Genomic DNA, 26,797 nt, shown 5'->3' with positions numbered 1-26,797 from the left:
CTGGTCATAGCAAACACCCTCTTCCAACAATACAAGAGAAGACTCTACACATGGACATTACCAGATGGTCAACACTGAAATCAGATTGATTATATTCTTTGTAGCCAAAGATGGAGAAGCTCTATACAGTCAACAAAAACAAGACCAGGAGCTGACTGTGGCACAGATCATGAACTCCTTATTGCCAAATTCAGACTTAAATTGAAAAAAGTTGGGAAAACCACTAGACCATTCAGGTATGACCTAAATCAAGTCAATTAAGTGCTTCAAATATCTCAATATTTGAAGTCATTTAGGGGATTATGGCAAATTATCACTGTAATTTGGAGAAAAGATGACAGTCTGAGAGTTAAAAAAGTAAATATCATAATAGAGTGGGTTATATTGTCTTATTTATAAATAAGGCACTCTCAGAGTGAACCAAGGACACACCTATAAACTCAAAGGTTACTTTTAGATGGCCAAAGAGTATGTCTGGCAGTATAATCTAAATAATTTTATAGAAAAAGAATAGGTTAAAAGAGATTAGTAGGAATGACATCTAGAAAAGAAAGAACTAAGGAGCAGAGAAAGTGTCTGCCTTTGTTCACTCATTCAACAGATATTTCTTGATCATTAATATCTGCCAGACATGTGCCAGGCATAAAGATACAAGTTTCCCATCTTTCAGAATTAAACAAAGACAAATTATAATTTGATCTGTGAAGGAAATAAATCTGATATAAATGTGAATGGGGGAAATTTAATTGAAAGGAGAGAGAAAGAGAGATATTTAAACTGTGAGTTAATGGCTAGAAAGAGACTGGACATAGGAAGTGCAAAGGAAGAAGTTTTAAATAGAGAAATCGTGAGATAAGAAACAGCGCATGTGACTAGTGCATTATGGGGAAAAAGGGCACCAGTGAACAGTGAGGCTGAGGAGAATGTCAGTCTTTTAGAACCAGCTGTGAAAAGGAATGTGTATTTCAATCTGTTGTAATGGAAAGGCATTGCAGTGTTTTAGGAATAGACGAGGCATCATTTGATGTAGAAAACTAACAAAGAGCAAACAAAAATCCCTTAATAATCACAATGGAGGGATAATCAAGGGGACTAAGAGATCAAACAAGAGAAACTATTTGGAGACTGTTGCTGAGATCTATGTGAAAAAACTTGTGGACTGAACAAAAAAATGGATATAAATCATTGGATGTTTCTGTTACTATTTCAGAAAAAAAAAAGAGGGTCATTTGATTAGCTAGCCAGTCACAATTAGTCTGTTCAGTAGGTAGATCTCTATGCAAAGATAAATTCACTAGACACACATACTTGGAGGTGATATCTATCACCACCATAAGATTAATTTTCCTCTACCTAATTTGTATTAAACAAGTGACTTTCTGATTGATTTTTTAAATTAAGACTTTTTTAACCTTCCCAGAGAGTGTTAATTCAAAGAAATGACTGTTCTAATTATTCTAAAAATGGCATTGATTTTTATAAGTTTAAAAACTGACATTTCACTCATATACAAGCTTTTGATGAGATGGTAGAATGACCTAATTCTACTGAATCTGATAAAATCTCAGTAAATGTTTTTAACCCTGTACTACATTGAAAAAATATTTATTATTTATTCAAAAAATAAGGTTTTCATTAAATAGGTCATTTTAGCAATATGTACAAAATATTATGTATATTTTAGCTTATTAGTAGTAACAAATGAGCATATGAAAAAAGCTTTATCTTTACATCAAAATCGATCTACTTTTCTGTAATTTAGGTAATATGCTTGTATCTTGACACAGTAGTGAAAATACAACATTAAAGATAGCTCTGTGATAGTATGCAAAATAGTGGACAATGGGCCAGAAGCACCAAATTCAAGTTTGATATTGTCAACTTGCTGAGTACAAAGGTTAGTAATCATCACTTGACCACTTTGGGCTATAATTACTTCTTTGTAAAAGGAAGATATTCAATATGATGATTAATATCTCATTTAGTTCAAAAAGTCCCATGTCTTGTCCAATGTGAAATAAAATCTATTAGTGCAAGAAAGAAATAATAAAGACTTGAAGAAGAAGAGTAGAGACTTGGCCATATCAGAATCCAGTTTAATTTTATATGAATGGGCTGGTCAGTTACTCATCAGCCATAAAATGCTTTTTCTTTTCCCCCACAAACATACTTCTTCACCTACCCAAAAAATCAGGAATATTGGTCTCAAAAGAGTAAAATTTACAAGAATGGCTATCACATATGTAGTTGCATAAAATTTATTTTGACTTTATAGAAATTAAGAACAAACAATATAAAAATCTATAGGCAACAAGTGAAATTGCTAAATAACTGGTAAATTAGTCATCAAATGTTAAGCAAGTCACTACAACCCACTTGGATACATTTCTAATTATTTAATCAAAGTTAATCTACTAACCAATGCACTGTAACAAGCTTATTTGCTTACTAATTAAAAGTATCATGTTTCTAATATGATCATGGATTCATTTAACAAATATTGCTTATCAACTGTATGCTACTTGCTATGCTAAATAACAGCCATTACTTCACTCTGGTGCAAAAGCCAAACAAACAAATGAGGGAAACAGTAGGTTGCTACAAGTAATTTGAAGGAAGTAATCACGATGATATGAAAAACAAGTAATATGGGGATTCCAGCCACCCTCTTATATGACATTATATCCAATAAGCTGATTCACTACATATATGTTAATTAGATAAAGTATAGCATTCCAGTGTTTTCATGATAATGATGAGATGAAATAGCAAACTATCCTGCCTTTAAACTATCATGTAACATAACTATCCAGATTAATGTAAACAGAACTGTAAATATTATCCATTAATTTGTTCACTTAAACATTCATTGGCTCTCTCTTTTGGGCCAGGGAATGAATCTCAAAGGTTCTTTAATTCAATTACCTCAATTTATTTTCAAATGCATATTAAGTAAATATATTTTAAAAGATACATTACTTTTCCAAAGATAATGATGAAGCAAGGCAAGGAACCCAGATCCTCTTGAAATATGGTAAGTTTTGTTTTTTTGGTTCTGGTTTTTGAAATGATTGCTGCTATTCAAAAATGACCAACTAAAGAGTGTTTGCACTTAACTTTCAAAAGATTCACTGAAAAACTGAGTTGAATAAAATTATCTGAAACTTCTCAAGATGGAAACATCCATAGGCTGAATCAATGATATTCCCTAAGAAGCTTCTGGAAGTTTTGAGATTTTTTTTTAGAAAACCAAATGTGAACAGAGACAGGTTTAGTAATAACATATAGAAATAAATCCAGAATTTACTTATACTGAATATAAATAAGCTTTTCTACTAAAGGGTAAAGACTTTTCTTCATGGTGCCCTCATTTGAGAGGGTTAAAAGGTGGTGACATAGTTTTCCGGCTAAATAGAGAATTATGGGATAACTGATACATCCATTGTTGTTGGATTTAATTGAGAAGAAAAGGTTTGTGAGAAAGAAGAAAACATTCTTGGAGTGTAGTTTAGTCATTGAGAAAGATAAGAGATTAAAGTAGGACTTTCAGAATAAATACCTGAGGGAGTTTTGGGAAAAAGCTAGGATTCAAGGAGTGAATATTTTGACCCTAGTTGATAGTAAATAAAAGCCACTATAAGGTTCTAACAGCATGTTTTAATTATTAAAAATCCTATCATTTTGAGATGCATGAGGAAACATAGAAACATGTGCACTCTTGCACACACATACACTTGCACACACACACACGCGTGTGTGCGTGCACACACACACACACGCTCTTTCTCCTTCCAGTCTTCCAATCCAAGTTCCTATAGAAATAGTCATGGAGGAGAGAGGGAAGAGAAAGATGACACAAGAAAAGATGTACCATATGATCTAGTTGTTCCTCTCACTTGAACTTAATGTTTAGACATGGAAAATGCATAAGAAAAATGGTGTGTAGCGTCGTTCCCCACTAGCAGCCATCTCTTTAGATTTCCCAGCTTCACCTTTTTTGCACCCCTATTGTGTCTGAAGGAAACTCAACTGACAAGTCAGCAACGCTTCTCAGCCAGAAGCTGGCCAGGGTTGTGAGATGATTCTAGAAGCAACTGATTCCGCACCACGTTCTCTGCTCTTCCTTAGCTCTTTCCAAGGGTCTGGGTTTACTGCTGACTCTTGCATTTTGATGTAAGGTCAAAGAGACAGGGTCACATCCGAAAAGACCTTTTATTACTAAATTGTGCCTTCTCCCGGAAGGCAACAATGGAGGGTCCCTCAAAGTGCGATTCTGCTACCTAATCCATAAAGGCTGCTGACTCCCTCAGTTCTCAGCGCTGAGGATTCCCTCCCCCAATTCCCTCCAGTCGCGCTTTAGGCTCTGCACCAGTTACTCAATGCTTTTTTTTGAAGTCCGGCTAGCTAAGCACCGCCTTCCGTCGTGAGTGGCCCGTCACTCTGCCCCGCTGTGCAGTTGTGATTGGCTGGCAAGGCGGTGTCGATTGGCCCCGTCCCCGCTTCCCTTTGCCGCGCTAGTGGCTCAGGATTTACCCAAAGGTGGAAAGTGGGATTCCAGCGGGCGGCGCTTGGAGCAGGTGCAGACGCATTCCTGTTCCCGCAGTTGCTGTTTTTTCTCCTCTAGTCGTGAGTCTGAGTCAGGAAAGGACTAGCATTCTTCCTTTGCCGCTAGAGCTCCAGTGAACTGCTGCCCAGAACCTAGGCACCTCAGACATCTCATTTCATCCGTTATTCCGCGGTCCCTGTATAAATAAATCACCTGCACATTTGTAATCCCGTGAGTCTCCCCGCAGCTCAATGCTCAGAGAAGGTGTCGAAAGGGAATTTCAAGAGTTTGAAAGAGAGGGTCTCCTTGGACCGCGGGGAGCTGTCTCAGGTGCTGAAGCTTTCCAGTCGTTGGTCCCTGCCAACACGACACGGAGTCAGGCAGCACACTCTCATTCCCGGCTCATTCACGGCTTCCCCATGCCTTGGATAAGACTCGTTTCAGAGCCGTGAATATATCCCTCCGTATCATGGCCTACTTGAGACATTTTCGGACTTTAGTTTCGGGATTTTACTTCTGGGAAGCAGCACTGCTACTCAGGTGAGTCCACTTGTATTTAACAGTTGGAGAACTCATTCAAGCCTTACAACCACTTGTCATTGATGAAACCAAGGATGCAACTCGAGGTTGACTTGTTGAAATTATCCCTTAAATAGTATTGTTTTCTATCTAACAGTCTGTTTTCTATCTAGCAGTCTGTCTCTTGAGACCTCTAAAATATATAACTTTGCTTTATTTTCACTAATTAATGTATTTTATTAACTGGCATCTTCTGTTATTTGCAACTGAGATTACCCTAGGAAAAAAATATTTCCAAAGCCTAGGATTTTCCTTCTCAAATTGCATTTATAGCTTCTTTTTTTCTAAGTGAATTATAAATTCTGGCTGTTACTCTCGTTTTGAAAATTAAAAAACATTTAGTAATTAGAAGTGGAACACTACTTACATTTTAGAAGACAAAAAATATCCAGAACATAAGCATTTAGTGATCAGAGAAATTCTGAATATTATTTATATATCCAGAGGTTAAGTTTAAATGAATAAAATAATAAAGGCCTTGAAAGTACTGTTTCCTAAAGAACTTAGTTTGTGGAGACAAAGTGATAAATAAATCACTAGGTATGTTCTATGCCAAGAAAAATCATTTTGTAGAAAGTAATAAGAAGCCTACTGAACAGTAAAATTGTTCTATGATGTGCTATTTTCTTATCATCTCCAGCCATATTTGGTAGGCTCTTTTTCTTTTTAATTAAAAGAGACACTAAGCACAAGATTAATTAATTTAACCCCATTCTTAATGAAACAATATACAAGCCAATGTAAATTCTATTTTATTATTATAATTACCTTAAAATTTCCATTTTATGGTTCACAAGCTTTTCAAAAAGATTGAAATAAAAAATTTGAGTGCTAAGTTATATGTCTAATGATTTCCATTTGATGTATGTAAATATTCTCTCTGGGTTGCTATGTCAATTTTTCATCTTTAGGCACCTTGAAAAATATAGCATATCTCATAAAAACTACCTTTAGTAACCAGGAACTAATTGTGAAGGCTACTATATTTCTGAAATTACTGGTTTTTCCTGAAGTAAAGAGTTGAACCATTGTAAATCAGAATATTTTCAGTGAAAAATATTTTAACATAGTCAATTTTTGTGTAACTTTACAACTGGTACAAATTTCATATATAGTGATAAAGCAAAGAATGTAGAGCTTTTACATTTATGTACATTTTATGGAAAAGAGTGCAAAATTCATGTCATAAGATAAGTTGATTATTTTATTATAATTATCTTTTAGTATCTTAGATGATAATATGCATACTTATTTTCTCAAAGAAATCAGAAGAGCTTAGTTGATACTTAGATTTAATGTCGATAACTAAAATATTTTGATCGATGAGGTCAAATTTGTATAATAGAAAATCACCATGATATTTGCTATAATATATTCTTAGAAATAATTCATGTTAATTAATATTAAATAATTTAGTTTAAAATCCTTCTTATGAATACTTCAGGAATGTAATCACTCAAAAAAGATATATCCAGTATAGAAGTTTGTGCAATACATATATTCTTCGTCAATTTCTTTCACAAATCAAATAAAAATTTTCTCTCTTTTTTCTTAGATAAAAGTAGCCCATCACTCTGAAGAATTTTTAATCATACATAAAAAATCAAATATTTTAATTTTTCAGTGATGGTCCTTGAAGGAAAATTTCCTATAGAAATTTCCTTTTGAAAGTGAAGCTCCCTCTACTGGAAACATCTTATAAAATACAGTTTCTTTACAGAAACTCTTTGCTCACTGAGCCTATTTGTGAGGTATTGAGCAAAAAAGGAAAACATGTAAAGGAAAAAATAAATTCAAACAAGTATTTTTTAAGTTCACAAATATATCTTTTTAATTTAAAAATACTATTTCCAGGGAAATTTGGAAGTAAGAACAACAACCAGAAACCATAGATAGTTATAATTAAATAGCATATTAGTAGAAGCATTTTTTTTTAAATAGGTTTAGTTTAAAACTTTTAAATTGAGATTATAAACATACAGAAAAGTACAAAAATAGCAAAGTTCTATATAAAGTGGCACAAACGTAACACCCCCATGTAAAGAGACCATGGATCAAGAAGCAGAATTCTCAGTATCACAGAAGTGTTCACCCTGCTCCCTCTTACCACCATATCCCTTCCTAAGCATCACATTGCCTGAAGATAATCTCTATCCTGGCTTATGTAACAATAACATTTTTTCCTGCTCTTGAACTTTCTATAAATACTTATTTGGGTCTGCTTTATTTTATGAATTGTATGTGTTTTAGCTATGTTGTAGCACGTAGCAATAACTTATTTTCATTTCTGTATGGTACTCCATTATGTGGGGGGTTCCCTGGTAGCTCAACTGGTGAAGAATCCTCCTGCAATGCAGGAGACCCTGGTTCAATTCCTGGGTTGGGAAGATCCCCTGGAGAAGGGATAGGCTACCCACTCCAGTATTCTTGGTCTTCCCTGGTGGCTCAAATGGTTTTAAAGAATCTGCCTGCAATGCAGGAGACCTGCATGCGATTCTGGATGAGGAAGATCCCCTGGAGGAGGACATGGCAACCCACTCCAGTATTCTTGACTGAAGAATCCCCACGGGAGCCTGGTGGGCTACAGTCCATGGGGCTGCAAAGAGTCGGACAAGGCTGAATTACTAAGCCCAGCCCAGCACATTCCATTATATGAAGACATAACAATTTATCCCTTGTCCTACTGAGGAATATTTGGGTATTTAAAAAAAGTTTTTGGTTAGTGCCACCATGAACCTCCTTGAGCTTGCTTTTTTTGGTGAATACGTGCATTTTGGAGACTATGTGAGTTGGGTCCAAGAGTTTCACTGGGCAAAGAATTGCTGTAATATAGGATGGATGTGCAGAGATGGCAATGGCAACCCACTCCAGTACTCTTGCATGGAAAATCCCATGGGCGGAGGAGCCTGGTATGCTGCAGTCCAGGGGATGGCGAAGAGTTGGACATGTCTGAGTGACTTCCCTTTCACTTTTCACTTTCATGCATTGGAGAAGGAAATGGCAACAGACTCCAGTGTTCTTGCTTGGAGAATCCCAGGGACAGGGGAGCCTGGTGGGCTGCCGTCTGGGGTCACACAGAGTTGGACACGACTGAAGCGACTTAGCAGCAGCAGGATGGATATGAGTATGTCAAGCTTTAGTAGATACTGCAAGTTTTCTGACACAGTTGTACCTAGTTACATTTCTGTTAGTAATATATGAAACTTCCTATTGCTATTACTAGTAAAAAATTTTATCAGTGAAGTATTATTTTAAACATTTTTCTCAGACTATTATTGCAAACCCACAGATGCAATTGAAGTTTTTACTTTGGCATAATTTATACATTTTAGTAAATGAGTTTTATTAAGGCAAACAGCAGAACAAAAATATTTACTACTATAGTACAATTAGGTGTATTCATTATCAGAATATACCAGGTATTAGAAAAATAGTGCTTAAAAGGGACTTATTAAAGAGGATAATTCTTTTAATAAATACAGACATACGAAATCTAAATTTCTTAGTAGTGAAGTTTTTAAAATTTTCACCCTTTGCTCAGATATTGCAGTTTTTGAAAAAAAATTTTCTTTGGCTTTTGGATTCTAGTTCCCATACTAGTGAAATAAAGAACAAAACACCAGTGTTCAGCTTTCTTTGAAATGTAAATAAGTGATGATTATGAAGAGCTTGCAGAGCAATTTCCAAAAGCAAGAGAAGTGCCAAAAGTATTCCATCTAAATTAATTATTTTCACAACATGCAATTTTGTTTTTCATCTTGATAGTTTGATAGCAACACAGACTTGCTATTTGGATAAGTTATGGTACATTGTGTCAAAAACTGAATGTATGAATTTCAGGCTTTATGATAATCACAAATAAAATATTTTCTTGATTGACTTCAAAGTCTTGGAAAAAGATTTTGGCGTAGAATGCCTTGTTTTTTTCCTTTTGGTATGTTTTGGAAGATGGGGAAAATTCTTTTTAATGTTGGGTCTATTTTCTTATGTAAGACTTTGAAGAAAAATATACTTTAAGGAATAAATTCCTACTGTTATGATAATTTCTTGTATGTAGGTACCATAGCAGGATGCTATACACTAAACATAATATATGCTTTTTTCCTTTGTTTCTATAAATAATCATACATTTTCCTAAGTATAGAAGGCTCATGGCCCAGTTCTTTAGTCAATGCCTCAAGCAGTTTGCCCTGCCGATTCAGGAAACAGCTTGTGAAATATTTCCTCTTGTATATAATTTTTCTCTCCCTTGATCCCTTGATATACTGAGGCCAGTCAATCACCAAGTATGTGTTTAATGTGTAATGTCAAGCAATTCAGCAAGATTTTTCACCACATTCTGTGCACGCGTGTTTGTGCTAGGGACAGTTTGGCCATGGGTGATCGAGAAATTATCACCTTTTCATCGTGAAACTTAAAGCCTAGAAGTAAAAAAAATACAAAGGCCCAAGTGACAGAGAGCAACAGAAGTGGCAACGTTTTAGGGACTGTGAAACAGGGAAGTTCTCCAGAGAATTGGTACTTGTGCTGGATCTTATAAGATGCTTGTTCAATGGGCAGAAGTGAGATATAAAGAAAATATTCTATTTTCTATTCTATTTCCTATCATTAGGAAATGTATTGGAATGTAAAATCATTCCTATGATACAATCCTATAGTATGCTGAGGGAATGGTGATGGTCAAATTCAGTTGAAATATCTCCAGTTCATTGTTTAATTTCATATCTGCTAGCAACAGCTATAGAGCTCACTACAATAATAAACCTGCTGAAAGGTAGAGGAGTTGCAGCTTCCTTTCATAATGGAATATGGATAAAATTTAGAAGCAAATAATTTAATTATAACTGAGTAGTTATCATTATAGGAATGGCTTTGTAATTTGGCTCAAAAAGGCTCTACAAGTCCTTCTCTCTCAGAGGTAGTGTTTACCTCAAAATTATAATTAATAAGAAGATTGCTCATAACCATCAGGAATAGTAAACACTATAATATGTGGACAGACAACAATGACAAAACTACTAGAAGGCAATGACAGTTTGCTTGTTTTAGAATTCGGAGATCATGTTTGAATTTATCATCCAAATATGATCTCTCTAAAAAAAGACTATCAGGCAGAGGATTTGGATTGTTGGAAGAAAGGATGCCAGTGAACTGGGTTTGGGGTGTTTGAGTCTGAGATGATAGCAGTAGATCTGTTGTATCTTGCTGTCAGCTGAGAATGCAGAGACCCTGCTTGAACTGTAGATTGAACAGTTATAAAGGTGATCACACTGTGTGCAAAAAAGAAAAAAACAGAAAAAATATTTTTCTGAAATGACGGCAGAACATTTAGAGCAGGCACAGAGAAATACTCAGAGAAAGTTCTGAGCTAAACTGTGGCGATGGGACTGATCATAAACAAGTGACAAAGAAACAGATTTATCATAATTTTATACTGTCGATCCCAAGGACTTGCTTTTATCAATAGCGTGTATCTATCACTTTTCTATAGAGCCTTCAAATGCTCTGTAGGTATGTTATTTACTCAGTCATATCCAACTCTTTGTGACCCCATGTACTGTAGCCCTCCAAGGTCCTCTGTCCAGGGAAGATTCTCCAGGCAAGAATACTGGAGTGGTAGCCATTCCCTTCTGCAGGAGATTTTCCTGACCCAGGGATCGAACCCAGGTCTCCTACATTGCAGGCAGATTCTCACTGTCTGAGCCACCAGGGAATAAATGCTCTAATTTCAACTAATCTCATAAACTAGTCCACAATCATGGATGGTATATTTTGCCCACTTAAGTTCTCTGAGGAGATTTTTAAAGGAATTATTTTGGTGAAGATGCGTCTTTAACTTTTCCTTACTTCATGAAGCATATAACATGGAGCCTCTTTGATTTTCCCAGCAAACCTGTCTCTTAAACTCTTCTCTAAAACTCTTCTCCTATCCTGATTACTTGGATTAACCGTACTTATTGAAAATGAACTCCTGTGCATGCAAATGTCCATGTTGAAACATGGATAGTTTGTCTTTCTCCACTAGAAGAAAGCTATAGCTTTGTTTTGCTTAGGGAAATACATCAAGCAGAGAGACAAGTGAGTCACCTTCAGAGAACTGGTTCTGGAGTGAAGGCAGGCATTCTAAGACAGGACCAACTGTTTGGTAACAAGCAAAAAGCATATGAATAGAATGAGCTGTTCAGCCACAGAAAATGAAGCTGTTCTAACAACTGCAAGGCAGCCACACACACTTTAGGAAACAAAGTTTGAAATCCTTAGATGTTGGCAGAAGAGGAAACAATAGTAAAATAGTTAATAAGCAGCCTCACTATAAAGCATTCCTGAAATTCAGAATCTCCATACTAGAGATGTTTTTAGAAGGATTAGCAGTTACCTCTCAGACAATTTAATACACAGAGGCAATAACCTCAGTGGAACAATTAAGAATATCATAAAATGGAAATGTTATCAACATCCTCTGAAATAGTTTATTGGATGGAATAAGTTCCAATGCGAATGATGAAGAATTCCTAGGAGTTCATGCAAAATTTGCATACATACAAAGATAACGAATTAGGAATGATAAACTCAGATATTTCTGATCCTGTTTTACAAACAATGCCAATATAGGATGGTTGGGCTAACATCAGAGATAACTAGTTCATTCAATATCCTACCTAAATTTGAAAATATCTCAAAAATATCTACAACAGGTAGTCATCCCGTGAACATTTAAATTTCGAGCAATAAGGGCCTCTTTACCTGAAAAGGAAAATATTTATCAAGCCATTTTAATAATAAATAGAAAACAGAATGTCATGTTATTTTCTCCTGGCCATAGGAAACTTTTCGTGCCACCTGTGGTTCCCCCTTCCTGCTGATATTTGTGTATTTTTTTCTTCTTCTTTTTTTAATGCTTGCCTCTTTACTGAAAATGACCCATGGAGAGTGTGTTTTCTATTTGAGGCATGTTTTGAGTAAATAGCCTTTTCCATGTGGTTGCTCCTTGCATGAAGCTTATATGCTCCAGGTCTAGAGTGCCTGTAGCTCTAGAATCTCTTTGTAACATTATAAACATCTATTCAGCAATTACTACATTCCAGGAAGAGTGCAATGTGCTGGAGCAACAGAATTTCAACTTTCTATAATATACCATTGTGCAGGGTGGGGTGTGTATGTGCACATCACCTTCACACGTATGTTTTAGATTTTCATGCAGGTCTTGTCTCTCCCTCTTAGGATTGGATTGTTTTTATCTTGCTCTACTGCCATAATATTTAATTCAATGTCATGCATGGAGTAGATGTTCCATAAACAACAAATAAATACCAAGATGATACATCTGTCGTGTCTCTTTATCTATAATTTTAGATTTGAATTTTATTTAAATCTGTGTTGTTACTTGGAGTGAGAAGGGAATCTTGTGTTTTAGACACCATAAAGGATATAAAATCAAATAAATGGCTTGGAAGACATTACCTGCTCTGAGAAGAAGTTGTAAAACAGATAAAAATTGTCAGAACCCAGTGGAAAAATAATGGATTTACTTCTCCTTATCACCATGAAAAGTTGAAATTTCTATTGTATAATGCATTATTTCTCAACCTTTTTCCCCCATCATTGCCTCCTAAAGAGCTTTTTAAGAGATATTTTTAGGCTTTCTAATTGACTGCATAAAATTATAATATCACTGTGTGTTATATATTTGTTCATGTGTGGTATATAGATACAAACGCATAGAGATGGATCTGTGCTTTACATGTAAGAGGAATAAAAATTTTCACCCTAGAGTCTGTTTGGAAATAAAAGAATAATCAGTAATACAATATCAAATGCCATAAAAACAAAAAAAAAGTATAGAAGACTATTAGTCACCTTTTCAAGAACACTCTAGGTACAAAAGTACATGTGCAAATATGTTATCATAACATGAATGGTGAGTTAAAGAAAAAGGCAAAAAGATTCCCTTTTTAAAAATTAATTTTTATTGGCGTATAGCGACTTTACATTGTTGTGTTAATTTCTACTGTACAGCAAAATGAATCAGCCATATGTAAACACACATCTCTTCCCTTTTGGACGTCCTTCCCATTCAGGTCACCACAGTACACTAAGTAGAGTTCCTGTATTATACAGTATGTTCTCATTAGTTATCTCTTTTATACATAGTATCAAGTGTGTAAGTATGTTAATCCTTATCTCCAAGAAGCTATAACAAGGGAAAGTAACAGTGGACACAGTGAGATTGACAGTTCCTGATTTGCTTGTTTAATTTTGTGTTGACAGTGAAAGGGAATTTGAGCTTGCTTACATCTTGGAGAAAGAAGTCAGTAGATTAGGAAATACTTCCAAAGACACAAGAGAAGGTTTAGAAGAGAAGAGGCAATGTCAGTGATGAGATGAAAGGAAAGAGTTTTCAGAGCAGTAGTTGAAGGGTAGCTTTTGAACCAGAAGAGTGTAAGTCTTTCTCTGGGACTAGATGCAGAATGTGACAGGAGTAGACATGGAACTACGATTTTGTAATTCAGCGGCTGAGCACTCAGTTATCTCTTTGAAGGAGGAGACAAGGTCATTAGTCTGGGATAAAGATGAACAACAAAGCAGACAGGTTTAGGCTGATTTGGTGGTTACAAAACATAGAATAGAGTCAAGTCCATGTTACTTCTGCTACAAGGCAGGCTGTGCTCCCAGCTCTCTTAGAAGGGTCGGTCCAGCCTGCTACAGCAGAAGCCCTCTTCACCCTGCAGAAGAGTGGAATGAACTCTAGGACGTGATGTTTATTTTTTTTTCTAATTGGTTTTATGATGGGCTTACAATATTGATTTCTTTCATACATCAACATGCATTAACCAGAGGTGTACATATGTCCCCTCCCTCTTGAGTCTCCCTCCAACCTCCCACTCGTTCCCAGCCCTCTAGATTATCACAGAACCCCAGTTTGAGTTCCCTGAGCTATACAGCTAACTCCCATTGGCTGTCTGTTTACCTATGCTAGTGTATATGCTTCCATGCTACTCTTCATTCATTTCACCTTCTCTTCTCCCCTACCCTTGTCCGTAAGTCTGTTCTCTATGTCTGCATCTCCATTGCTGCTCAGGGGAACAGATTCGTCAGTACCATCCTAGATTCCATATATATGCATTCCCCACTTAGGATGTGATCTTTATTCAGGCCTCACTCATTTAGGTGGCAAAGCCAGAGACAGAACCCACATCACCTAATTCAAATGAACTGCTTATTTTTCCAAAAGAGCACAGTGATTTATGTTCTCCTACGGTAGAAAAAGAAAAGATCGTACCCTTCTTTAAAAGGTGAAATGTGACTCATTCAGTTAAAATCACAGTAAAAGTTTTTAACAGTTTCATAAAAAAAAATCTAAGAATGAGACCCACTTTCAAACTTTCTGCTCCTCTCAGAGATCTGTACATGCACACAGTGTAGGAGGGTACACTTACATCTCTGACCCTTTTCTTTTACATCTTGAAAATAGGTAGTCTTTTCCCATGAGGCATTATCTCCAGGGATCTTGTTATGCTTGATTAAAGGAAAACATACATTCTTGTGGGAAAAGGAAATAATGTCTATAATCCAGAAGCTTTTATATCTTTTTGTTTCCTGAGAAACTGTAAATGTTCTGCCCAGAATGATTGATGGAAAGGGAAAGGAAGACTGGAGATGAGGCTGAGTGAAAAAAGGGCAGAAGGATGTATGTATACAACTTCAGCTGAATAGTAGCTTTAACTAATTGATATAACTAATTGATTTAAGGTAACCAACTGATTGGAGAAGGCAATGGCACCCCACTCCAGTACTTTTGCCTGGCGAATCCCATGGACGGAGGAGCCTGGTGGGCTGCAGTCCATGGAGTCGCTGAGGGTCGGACACGACTGAGCGGCTTCACTTTCACTTTTCACTTTCATGCATTGGAGAAGGAAATGGCAACCCACTCCAGTGTTCTTGCCCGGAGAATCCCAGGGATGGGGGAGCCTGGTGGGCTGCCGTCTATGGGGTCGCACAGAGTTGGACATGACTGAAGCGACTTAGCAACAACAACCAACTGATTTAAGGTACAATCACTGATTGTATCTTGCTAAGATCTTCCCTCTCTTAATTTTTTAAAATTAATTAATTTATTTTAATGGGAGGCTAATTACTTTACAATATTGTAGTGGTTTTTGCCATACATTGACATGAATCAGCCAAGGGTGTACACCCTGTCTTAATTTTGAAAAAAAATATAATCCAATAAAACCTTGATATATAGTCTCATTTTCACTAGAGGGAATTGAACAACAACATACTCACCACTATATTTACCTTTCCTCCCCACTTCCAGTTGTAAACTCCTTTTTGCTGTTTTGTTGATTCCCTTCTTCATTCTGCATCATTTCTCTCTCCTTAGAGGAACGTAACCATCAGGTAAATGTAGGGCTTCCCTCACCACGGAAGAAAAGTGTCCAATAACTCAGATATGCTTAAGTCAGAACACATTCCACCAAAAGATGACATTAGCATAAACATTGGTAGCCACACAAAAGGGAATAGCTACCATAACCTGAATAAATCAGCACTCTGCTGGTTCAATATTATTACGGAAAAAACCTGAGTATGGCTCTGTTTTAATATTCTGTGTACATTTCTTTTCAGATTCAGAGACCCAGAGATTGGTGCTTTAAAATATCATTCTTTTATGCCCTCAATCTGATTGATATGGGGATTTATAAAAACAAGTTTTATTAGTAAGCATTCATTGATGCAAGCACGATCAGTTCAAAATCAAGCAGTACTCTTTCTGCTGTATCATTTCCTTTGTAAGTATAACTCAGCTAAACATCTCAAGTAAAAGGATGATTTCTGTATGACTCACTTCTGGCTGGTGGGATTTTACCTCCTTATTTTTACGATATTTTTATGAAATTTTGGGTACAGTCGACATAGACTAAAATGAAATTTTATAAAACAAGTTTTATGTACATTTTAAAGGTCTAATAAATGTTTTGTCAAATAAGATTCAGAAGAGAAATACAGTTCTTAACATTCCCCCCACATTGGTTTGATGTAATCACTTCTTAATTATCACTAGAAAAATAGTTCTGAAACCACATGCAGTGATGTTTGGACAAGTTAAACTGGTTGAGGTATATTTGGAATATAAGAGACAATATACTCTTGGATTGAATTTCAGAATATTCACACTTTATCAAATTGAGCTGTTGTTTAGTTGCTAAGTCGTGTCAACTGTTTCACGACCTGCAGCCCATCAGGCTCTTTTGTCCATGGGATTTCCCAGGCCAGAATACTGGAGTTGTTGCCATTTCCTTCTCCATGGGATCTTCCTGACCCAGGGATGTAACCTGCGTCTTCTGCATTGGCAGGCAGATTCTTTACCACTGAGCCACCAGGGAAGCCAGCGAAGTTGTGTATTAGTGCTATTTGTTGATTTAGCTCCAGTGAGATGATGAGCGATGGGATCCAATCTCTGCCTCATCCCCGAAGTTTCCAGCTAGCAGAGGAGATCATGGCATCAAAGTGTCAGGTGTCCACAATGGAAACCAGTGATTGATAAAAACAGATGGCTTGTAAGAATCCAGTGGAGAAGAGACCAGTTCCCACTCAGTTAAGCTAATAAAGGCAATGAGGAGGACATGGCATTTAAGCAAAATAACTAATAAAGTTCTTTAAGACACACACGTGATTGGGGCACATTCTGGGTTTTGAAGGATTACCATTGAAATGCCTAGGGTGCCCTGAGTCTTTCCTGACTGAAGGAAAATTAAGTCTGTTCTTCCAAGACTTTACCTTTCTAATTTTGATTTTGTTGATGACTCAGTGTCTTTATTGGCTTTATTGTCCAAGAGTACACCATACTGCAGTCAGATAAAAATCCCTGGTCATTTTTCAGTTGCAAAAAATAATGTTTAGAGGTGGTGAAATGCTTTATGTCTCCTGGGGGTGTGTGTGTGTGTGTGTGTGTGTGTGTGTGTGTGTGTTGAGTGGACACAATTTAAATAAGAGGGTTTCAGAAGATCATTTGTAGAGATTAGGGTTTAGAATCAGGCTAAAGGAGGAAGTTTTTTTAGGATAAGTCAGAGTGAAAAGGAAAAATACCCATTCCCAGAAGGAAGAGAGGGTCAACATTATTTTTGAGATTCATGATTGGCTTGAAGAAATCAAGTGGTATTTCACTGATTTGACAAAGAAAAGGTGATATTGCTAACATATTTTCCATTGAACTTTGCTATTGGACTTTAGAATGTAACTAGTGTTTTTTTTGAAATGCTTAGGTATGCAACTGCTGTAGCAATTGATGTTCAAAACCCACACATCTGTATTTATAATTATGAATTTAATCATTATAGACACTTAGTTAAAACCAGTTTCCAGGTGTTTATGTGAATTCATTTTGCTTAAGTAATACATGATTGTGTTTTCAGTATGAAAATTCAAATATTTCAGGTAAATCAACACCCTCCCCCACCTTCGTCACCACTGCTCTTAGTCTTTCCTTAGATGAATGATTGAAATGATTTGGTGTGTTTTTTTCCCCAGATCATATTCCATATATTTATATAAACATATGTGCACATAAAGAAACACAGAGTGATTTTTACATTTTTTAAAGAAAAAAGTTTTACTTCGAGGAGTTATACAGTTTTCCCACTTCGTATGTTTTCTTTCAGGGGGTGAGAGGTCCCATTGAGAATTTGTTCTGACCTTTCACCATCCTCTTATTCATTCTACCCTAGAGGAGAAAACAGTCTTCTGTCTGAGGAGTTTGGAAGGAAAATCTGGGCAGGTGTAGCCTGGCACCCACCTTTGTCCTTTTTACGTGGGGCTTTGAGTGATGTGGGGCATGGAGGCATCATTTTCAATTCAAAATTAGGAAGCCAGTGTGTCTTCGGATATCAGATAATTTCCCCCAAGTCATCTTTGTAACATCAATTTGATCCCAATTTTTTTTATCCTTTTGAAAAAATTTCTTGAGTTGTTTCGTATTTTGAGGAGCGGAGGAGAGGATGCTAATTTGAAGTCTCTTGGATCCCGAGAGTTATATTTAATAATAACTAACTATCATTTTGTACTTGCTATTTGTTTCACTCAATGATATGTCTTTAAACACTTTATGTACAATAACTATTTTTCTTACTGCTGTACAAATCTAAAGTGGGATTACATTAGAGATTTAAGAAAAAACACATTGATAGCTATCTAGGTGATCTTAAATTTTTATTGATGCCAACAATGCTACATCAGATAGTGGTGGGACATAAGGAAGATGTGTCAGTAATTTAAATACAGACCATAAAGTTCCCTCTTACAATGACTGTTTACGCTGCCTTTCAATGTATTGTATAGACTGCATTTAAACAGCTTTGCTGCTTTCTTCTCTCCTTCCCCATCTCTTCTCTTTCCATTTGTACTTACTTCCTTGGTCACCTCCTCTAGTTGCAAGGCTTCAAATAGCATCTATTTGCCTATAGCATTTTCCAAACAATAAAAAAAGATGTCCTTACAAAATCAGTCTCTGGCGTCTTGCTGTACACTTGCTTCACTCACCGTTTCCCCCATTTCAGTTCCTCAAATCTCTTCAGTTGTCTAGGCCAAAAATATGAACTTCTCCTTGACTACTACTCTCTTTAATCTGTTAGAAAATCATCTTACCTCAAGCTTCAAAGTACATCCAAAATATGACCAATTTCCATCACCTCCAATATGACAACCTGGTCTGAGTCACCATCACCTGAACTCTGACGATAATCTAACTGATCTCTGCCAAACACCTGGGCCCCACTCTAGTCTGATTTAATAGATCAGTCATGGTGATTCTTCACAAATGAAAGGCAAGCCATTCCATGTGCCTACCCATTGCTTTAACAATTTCCATTTCACTCAGAGTAAAAGCAATTTCCTTATAAAGACTCTCATGTTCACAAATGGTTTGTCGTTCCATTTAATCCTTTGATCTGATTTCTCGCTATTATCCCCCTTTCTAACTTGATTCTGGTCCCTTTGGTTCTGTGAATATATCAAGTGTGTCCCTGGCTTAGACCTTTGCACTGGTTGCTCTCTGTACCTGGAATAGACACTTTGCTTCAGCTGGCCACCTCCGTGACCTCCTTCAACACCTAGATAAAGCGACCCTTCCTCAGTGAAGCTTACCCTCACAACTCTATGTAAAATGTTCACAGGTCCCCCAAGTCCTGTCACTTCTGATTATCTTTTGCTTCGCTCTAATTTTTTCTTCCTTTCAAAATAGTAAAGAATTTACTACTTTGTAATAGTTTTTGTTAATTATATTCCAGTCTGCCGAAATATAAGCTTATGGAAATAAAGGCTTTTGGTCTGTTCTGGTTTTTGCTGAATTCAAAGCCTCCAAACAATGCTAGGCATATTGTACATTTTTCAGCATCTATCTAAGACAAAGAGTAAGTGTGGGTACTAAATGCATCAGCCTTCCTTATTTGTCTTGCCTTGTCCATGACAAGTTTTAAACAAATTCTTGAATTTTTAAAATCCTTTACTATAATCTTTTTTTTCAAAGTATAATTTGCACATGGATTAAAAATCAAATGGGACAGAGAGCTGAAACGTTGTTCATAGCCCATCTCCATCCCTTCTTCATTGCACTTAATTGTCCTTCTTAAGAACAATCAGTTTTAAATGTGTTTTACTTATTCTGAAGGCCTTTTCTATAACCTAAACAATATTCTTCTATTATTACTGTTTTATGTTTTCTTTCCTTTGCCTTTAGTTACAAGAAATGCTTCTTCAAAGACTCACTTTCTTTTCCCTCACACTCTTAATTCTATGCACATATTCTAAACTTCATGCCCCTGTGAGCCTGATAGCAAAATGACCTTTCTAAATTTCTTTCTTCCAATAAAAATGAGATTGTTTTCTGATGTTTTTCACAGAGAACTCATCTGAAGAAATCCCACAGCTACTTTCTAAGTTGTATCAGCTCCTTCCAGGGTTCTATTTCTTGGTTTACTTCCTCATTTCACTACAGTATATTCTCCATGATTTTCTCAAGAGAACATTTATGCAGGTATACTGTTCCATTCCTTGAATTTGTGGCTGCTTAACAACTTCTCCTTTGATTCATAGATTGGCTGTAATACTGGATTGATATATAGAATGGAAGAACAAGCCAGCAAGAACTTTGCTGGCGTTTTCTTGTTGTCTGGTAGCATATACAAATGCCCATTTGCCTAAAGCTAGTCTTGTCACATTCTTTTGTGTTTTTCTTTTTCTTTCAAATTCCTTTGGGATCTTCTCTTAAATCTTAATGTTTGGCAATTTTTCAATAATAGGTCTTATAATAATTCTCTATTTGGACTCAGTGGGCCCATTCATTTTGAAAATATATGTTTTTTTAAAATTTATTTATTTTAATTGGAGGCTAATATTTTACAATATTGTATTGGTTTTGCCATACATTCACATGAATCTGCCATGGGTATACATGTGTTCTACATCCTGAACCCCTCTCCCACCTCCCTCCCCATCCCATCCCTCTGGGTCATCCCAGTGCACCAGCCCCGAGCACCCTGTATCATGCATCGAACCTGGACTGGTGATTCGTTTCACATATGATAATATACATGTTTCAATGCCATTCTCCCAAATCATCCCACCCTTGCCCTCTCCCACAGAGTCCAAAAGACTGATCTATACATCTGTGTCTCTTTTGCTGTCTCGCATACAGGGTTATCATTACCATCTTTCTAAATTCCATATATATGCGTTAGTATACTGTATTGGTGTTTTTCTTTCTGGCTTACTTCACTCTGTTTTTATCTATTTCTGAAAATTCTCCCTCACCTCTGTCTCTCCATCTATCTCTCTATTTGTTCCTCTTTTCTCATCTTGCAGAACTTGTAGGAATCTCTTATTTGCTGACATCTCCTTCCTGTTGTCTTTTAATTAACGTTTATACCTCTTTTGGTATATTTGGTATTATTTTAAAAAATATTACAAGAAAGAGGGAATAAATACACATGCTTGCTCTTAAACTATTTAAAAATATACATTTCATTATTTACATATTTATACTTAGAGCTTTAACCATCTGAAAGTAGTTTATATTCATGCTATGAAATAGATCAAGTTTATGTTATTTTTGCCAATAATATATGGTTGGTTGTTGCTGTGTTGATGGCCTGAAGTTGTTCCTTCTGCCCGAGACATCCTTGCCTTTTCTCCCACTCAGCTCACATTTCAGTGTTTTAGAAAGTCTTTATCAACCATGCCATCCAGCATGGCTGCTCTCATTTATTTTGTTTTGTCATCCTGGCTATTTTCTCTTGAGAACTTAGAGCAATCTCTAATCACCTTGATTACTTTTGTGTTCCTTTATTGTCTGTTTACATACATACATTTATATGTTACATATTAAATAAAATATAGAAGAACAAATCCTCTTCTTTGTCTTAACTTGGCAACCTGCTCATTTCACTCTTGTATAACATTTTTGAAATTTTTTTGTTGATTTATTCTTAGATTCCTGAAAATGTGCTTTTGTTGTTATTTGGGAAATTCAGTGTACTTTTACTGAAACACTTATGCCTACAGTGATTAGTGTAATGATATATGTGTATAAAACTAAAGACTTAAGTTTATAATTTTAAACTTAATTATTATAAATGCCCGATTCACAACTTTGGACTTCTCAGGTTAAATAAAATGATTTACCAGGAGTATTTAAAGGGAATAAGAGCATGAACTATAATCTTCAGAAGTTTTTGCTGTAGCTTGCTCCTGATCTTTTCAAGGAAGATATTTTTTTTTTTTTTTTGAAAGAATATACAAAGTAGCATCTGGACAAAGGCTCTATGTGTTCTACTTCCCAAAGAGACAGCAATATTCTAAATCAAATAAAGGGTGTTTTTATTGCTCTCTGGAGCTACAGTAAAGTTGAAAGAGCTGAATCACTGACTTTATCAGATAACATCATTGGGAAAACATATCCTTACTTGAACTGCTCTCTTGAAAACCTAACGTCTGTGAAAATAATAACACATTATATGATTTATTGAAAGCTTACTGAGTTCCAAGTCTTCTCGGTTAAATATATATATATATATACACATACATATATATATATATCGTTTATCTGTCTTATGACATATTTCAAGTACTATTTATTCATTTATTCCAAAAAAATTATATAATATCTCCTATTTACCAATCAGTGTTCCAGGATTTGGGGATACAGTAGTAAGTAAGCAAAAATCCCTGCTCTGATCCCTATGATGTTGTCTTCTAATAGAGGAACACATCAAATTAAGAGGGAATAAATAGTAATTTTAGCTCATGATATATTTTATGGAGAAAAGTAAAACAGAAACAGAAAGGGAAGGAGAATATGTGAATTTTCTTTTTTTAAATGAATTTTTATTGGAGTATAGTTGATTTGCAATGCTGGGTGAGTTTCAGGTGTACAGCAGAATCAATCAGTTGTACATATACATGTACATATGCATGATTTTAAAGATTCTTTTCCCATATTGCCCATGACAGTGTATTGAGTAGAATTCCCTGTGCTATCCAGTAGGTTTTTATTAGTTGTTTGTTTTTTATATGTGTATGCTTAGTCACTCAGTCATGTCTGACTCTTTGTAACCCCATGGACTGTAGTCTGCTAGGCTCCTCTGTCTGTGGGATTTTCCTAGGCAAGAATACTGGAATGGGTTGCCATTTCCTACTCCAAGGTATTTTCCTGACCCAGGGATTGAATCTGGGTCTTCTGCAAGTCTCCTGCATTGCAGGCAGATTCTTTACCCCCATCAGGGAAGCCCATATAGTAGTGTATATATGCAGAAGGGAAGACAGTTTCAAGGAGACCTTTTGCGTGAAGACTTGAAGGTGATGAAGGAGCAATATGGTAGATCTAGATGAAACTGTCCTAGCAGAAGAAGTGGCAAGTGTGAGGGCCCTTAGATGCCAGCATGCTTATTAAAACTTTTCAAAGAAACCATCCAGTAAAAAATCATCACAAATTTTTGTTTCTCAATGGAGATAACCTATTAGACTGGGTAAGTTTCTCTTAGATGTTTTAAAACCATACTTTAATTCAACAGGTCCAAAATGGAACCCACTAAAGACGCTTACTCCTTGGAAGGAAAGTTATGACCAACCTAGATAGCATATTCAAAGGCAGAGACATTACTTTGCCAACAAAGGTCCATCTAGTCAAGGCTATGGTTTTTCCTGTGGTCATGTATGGATGTGAGAGTTGGACTGTGAAGAAGGCTGAGTGCCGAAGAATTGATGCTTTTGAACTGTGGTGTTGGAGAAGACTCTTGAGAGTCCCTTGGACTGCAAGGAGATCCAACCAGTCCATTCTGAAGGAGATCGGCCGTGGGATTTCTTTGGAAGGAATGATGCTAAAGCTGAAACTCCAGTACTTTGGCCACCTCATGCGAAGAGTTGACTCACTGGAAAAGACTCTGATGCTGAGAGGGATTGAGGGCAGGAGGAGAAGGGGACGACAGAGGATGTGATGGCTGATGGCATCACTGACTCGATGGAAGTGAGTCTGAGTGAATTCTGGGAGTTGGTGATGGACAGGGAGGCCTGGCGTGCTGCGATTCATGGGGTCGCAAAGAGTCGGACACGACTGAGTGACTGATCTGATCTGATCATAACTTTCAAAGTTGGTCTCCATTTACACACTGTCCTATATTGGTGAATGGTGTTTCCATCCATTTGGTTGCCCAAGCCAGAAAGCTAAGAGTTGATGTCACTTAACTACTGCTGTGTAACACGTTATCCTGAAATGTAGTGGGTTGAAAGAAAAATGAATATTTAGTCCATGGGTCAGAAATTCAAGAACAGCTTAAGTATTAACAGATATTCTAGGTAAGAGTCTTTCATTAGGCTACTATCAAGATGTCAACCTTGGTTGTAGCTCATGAAGGCGTGACTGAAGTAGAGAATCTGATTTCGAGGTGTCTCAGTCAGATAACTGGTGAGTTGGTGAATCCTACTGATAGTAACTCTCATTTTCTTCCATGTAGCTACTTGAGTGGCTGAGGAAGAGTGAATAATCTAAAAGAGAGCTGAGTGGAAATAGCAACACATTTTGTGATTGAATTACAGGATTCGAATCATCAAGCAGTTACTTTGCATAGGGAACATTCAAGAGGAGGAAGATTAAGCTCCACCCTTGAAGAGAAGAGTGTCAAAAAATTTGAGTAAACAGATTGGTAGGTTGTACAAAAGGAGCTGAAGAAGATAGAGATGTGGTTGGATTACTGATAAAATCAGAAAGCAGGGCAAACTGGATGGATATGAATATGATATGTGGACCCCAAGAACAGTCGAGTTATCAAAGATTTTCCTCCCAAAAAAATGTAAAGATGGAGTTACCATTAGCAAAGTTTGGGGAGAATGGAAGAGAAATAAGCTTATGTGAGAATAGTAAGAGTTTGCTTTATGTTTGCTTTTATTAGAGAGCTAGGCTGCTGGCAATCTGTGACTACTTTATTCCAGTTTCAGAAACAGTGAGGATTTCAAGGGATGCTTAGCTTCCTGCTAAGACCTCTGTATTTTTGATTCATTCTTACTCAACAGTTGTAATTCTTTGGGCTTTCAAACCAGCTCATAGGTATTCACTCCTTTTTATGTCCCTAAAATCCATAAAGCTTTCAAAATGCGTGCACAGATTGTTAACCACTCAGCTGATACTCTGAAGTTTGCTGCCATCCCTAAAGTACCTGGTTTACTTCTGTAAGTTTATTTTGTCTTAGATCTTGTGCTGTGCTATCCTGAGTTGCTTCAGTCGTGTCCAACTCTTTGTACTTGAGCCCATCAGGTTCCTATGTCCATGGGATGCTCCAGACAACAAGACTGGAGTGGGCTGCCATGGCCTCCTTCAGGGGATCTCCCCACCCAGGGATTGAACACCGTCTCCTATGTCTCCTGCATTGGCAGGCAGATTCTTTACTGCTAAGTCACCCACCAGAGAAACCTGTCTTAGATCTTAGCCACATGATTTTTTTTCACTGTGTTTTTAGCTCTCTGATGCATGGTTTTGTTTTGTTTTCTTTTGAACCTAGTCTAGTGTTTTCAGTGCAAAGTTTAATTTGACTTAAAATATTGGCCTATAAATTCAATGTCTTATTGGCCTGGGGAGAAAACACCCTGCAGTTTCTTCATCTGTAATACACAAGTAATAATATCTTGCTAGAAAAGTTGTTATGAGAAAAAAATGATACCATATTTATATGGATCTTGTGCTTGAAAGATCAGGAAGCAACTCCATTTTTACTGTTAAGTTCAGTCGTTCAGTCGTATCTGACTCTTTGCGACCCCATGAATTGCAGCATGCCAGGCCTCCCTGTCCATCACCAACTCCCGGAGTTACTCAAACTCACGTTCATCGAGTTGGTGATGCCATCCAGCCATCTCATCCTCTGTCATCCCCTTTTCCTCCTGCCCCCAATCCCTCCCAGCATCAGAATCTTTTCCAATGAGTCAACTCTTCACATGAGGTGGCCAAAGTACTGGAGTTTCAGCTTTAGCATCATTCTTTCCAAAGAACACCCAGGACTGATCTCCTTTACAATGGACTGGTTGGATCTCCTTGCAGTCCATGGGACTCTCAAGAGTCTTCTCCAACACCACAGTTCAAAAGCATCAATTTTTCGGCACTCAGCTTTCTTCACAGTCCAACTCTCACATCCATACATTACTACTGGAAAAACCATAGCCTTGACTAGACGGACCTTTGTTGGCAAAGTACTGTCTCTGCTTTTCAATATGCTATCTAGGTGGGTCATAACTTTCCTTCCAAGCAGTAAGTGTCTTTTAATTTCATGGCTGCAATCACCATCTGCAGTGATTTTGGAGCCCCAAAAAATAAAGTCTGACACTGTTTCCACTCTTTCCCCATCTATTTGCCATGAAGTGATGGGGCCAGATGCCATGATCTTAGTTTTCTGAATATTGAGCTTTAAGCCAACTTTTTCACTCTCTGCTTTCACTTTCATCAAGAGGCTTTTTAGTTCCTCTTCACTTTCTGCCATAAGGGTAGTGTCATTTGCATACCTGAGGTTATTGATATTTCTCCCGGCAATCTTGATTCCAGCTTGTGCTTCCTCCAGCCCAGAGTTTCTCATGATGTACTCTACATAGAAGTTAAATAAGCAGGGTGACAATATACAGCCTTGATGTACTCCTTTCCAGATTTGGAACCAGTCTGTTGTTCCATGTCCATTTCTAACTGTTGCTTCTTGACCTGCATACAGATTTCTCAGGAGGCAGGTCAAGTGGTCTGGTATTGCCATCTCTTGAAGAATTTTCCACAGTTTGTTGTAATCTACACAGTCAAAGGCTTTGGCATAGTCAATAGGGCAGAAATAGATATTTTTCTGGAACTTTCACTTTTTTGAGGATTCAATCAGATCAGATCAGTCGCTCAGTCATGTCCGACTCTTTGTGACCCCATGAATCGCAGCACGCCAGGCCTCCCTGTCCATCACCAACTCCCGGAGTTCACTGAGACTCACGTACATCGAGTCAGTGATGCCATCCAGCCATTTCATCCTCTGTTGTCCCCTTCTCCTCCTGCCCCCAATCTCTCCCAGCATCAGTCTTTTCCAATGAGGCAATTTGATCTCTAGTTCCTCTGCCTTTTGTCAGTCCAGCTTGAACATCTGTAAGTTCATGGTTCATGAACTGTTG

General features: G+C 36.9%; 1 protein-coding gene across 2 annotated transcripts in view; it reads left to right on the top strand.

The window, feature by feature from the left end:
* Positions 1–4,586: 4,586 nt before the first annotated feature.
* GLRA3 (glycine receptor alpha 3) overlaps positions 4,587–26,797 on the top strand; it is a 191,466-nt gene continuing 169,255 nt past the window's right edge. The window contains exon 1 of one of the 2 annotated variants that reach the window (XM_006060240.4): positions 4,587–5,086. In XM_006060240.4, coding sequence (XP_006060302.2) covers positions 5,016–5,086 — 71 coding nt within the window. In that variant the 5' untranslated portion in view covers positions 4,587–5,015. The remainder of the gene's footprint in view (positions 5,087–26,797) is intronic. The other variant, XM_025281328.3, reaches the window with a different exon arrangement.

Source organism: Bubalus bubalis, chromosome 3, assembly GCF_019923935.1.
Source record: "Bubalus bubalis isolate 160015118507 breed Murrah chromosome 3, NDDB_SH_1, whole genome shotgun sequence".
Lineage (NCBI taxonomy): Eukaryota > Metazoa > Chordata > Mammalia > Artiodactyla > Bovidae > Bubalus > Bubalus bubalis.
Note: the sequence above shows the minus strand (reverse complement) of the source record. Positions and strands in the feature narration are given on the sequence as shown.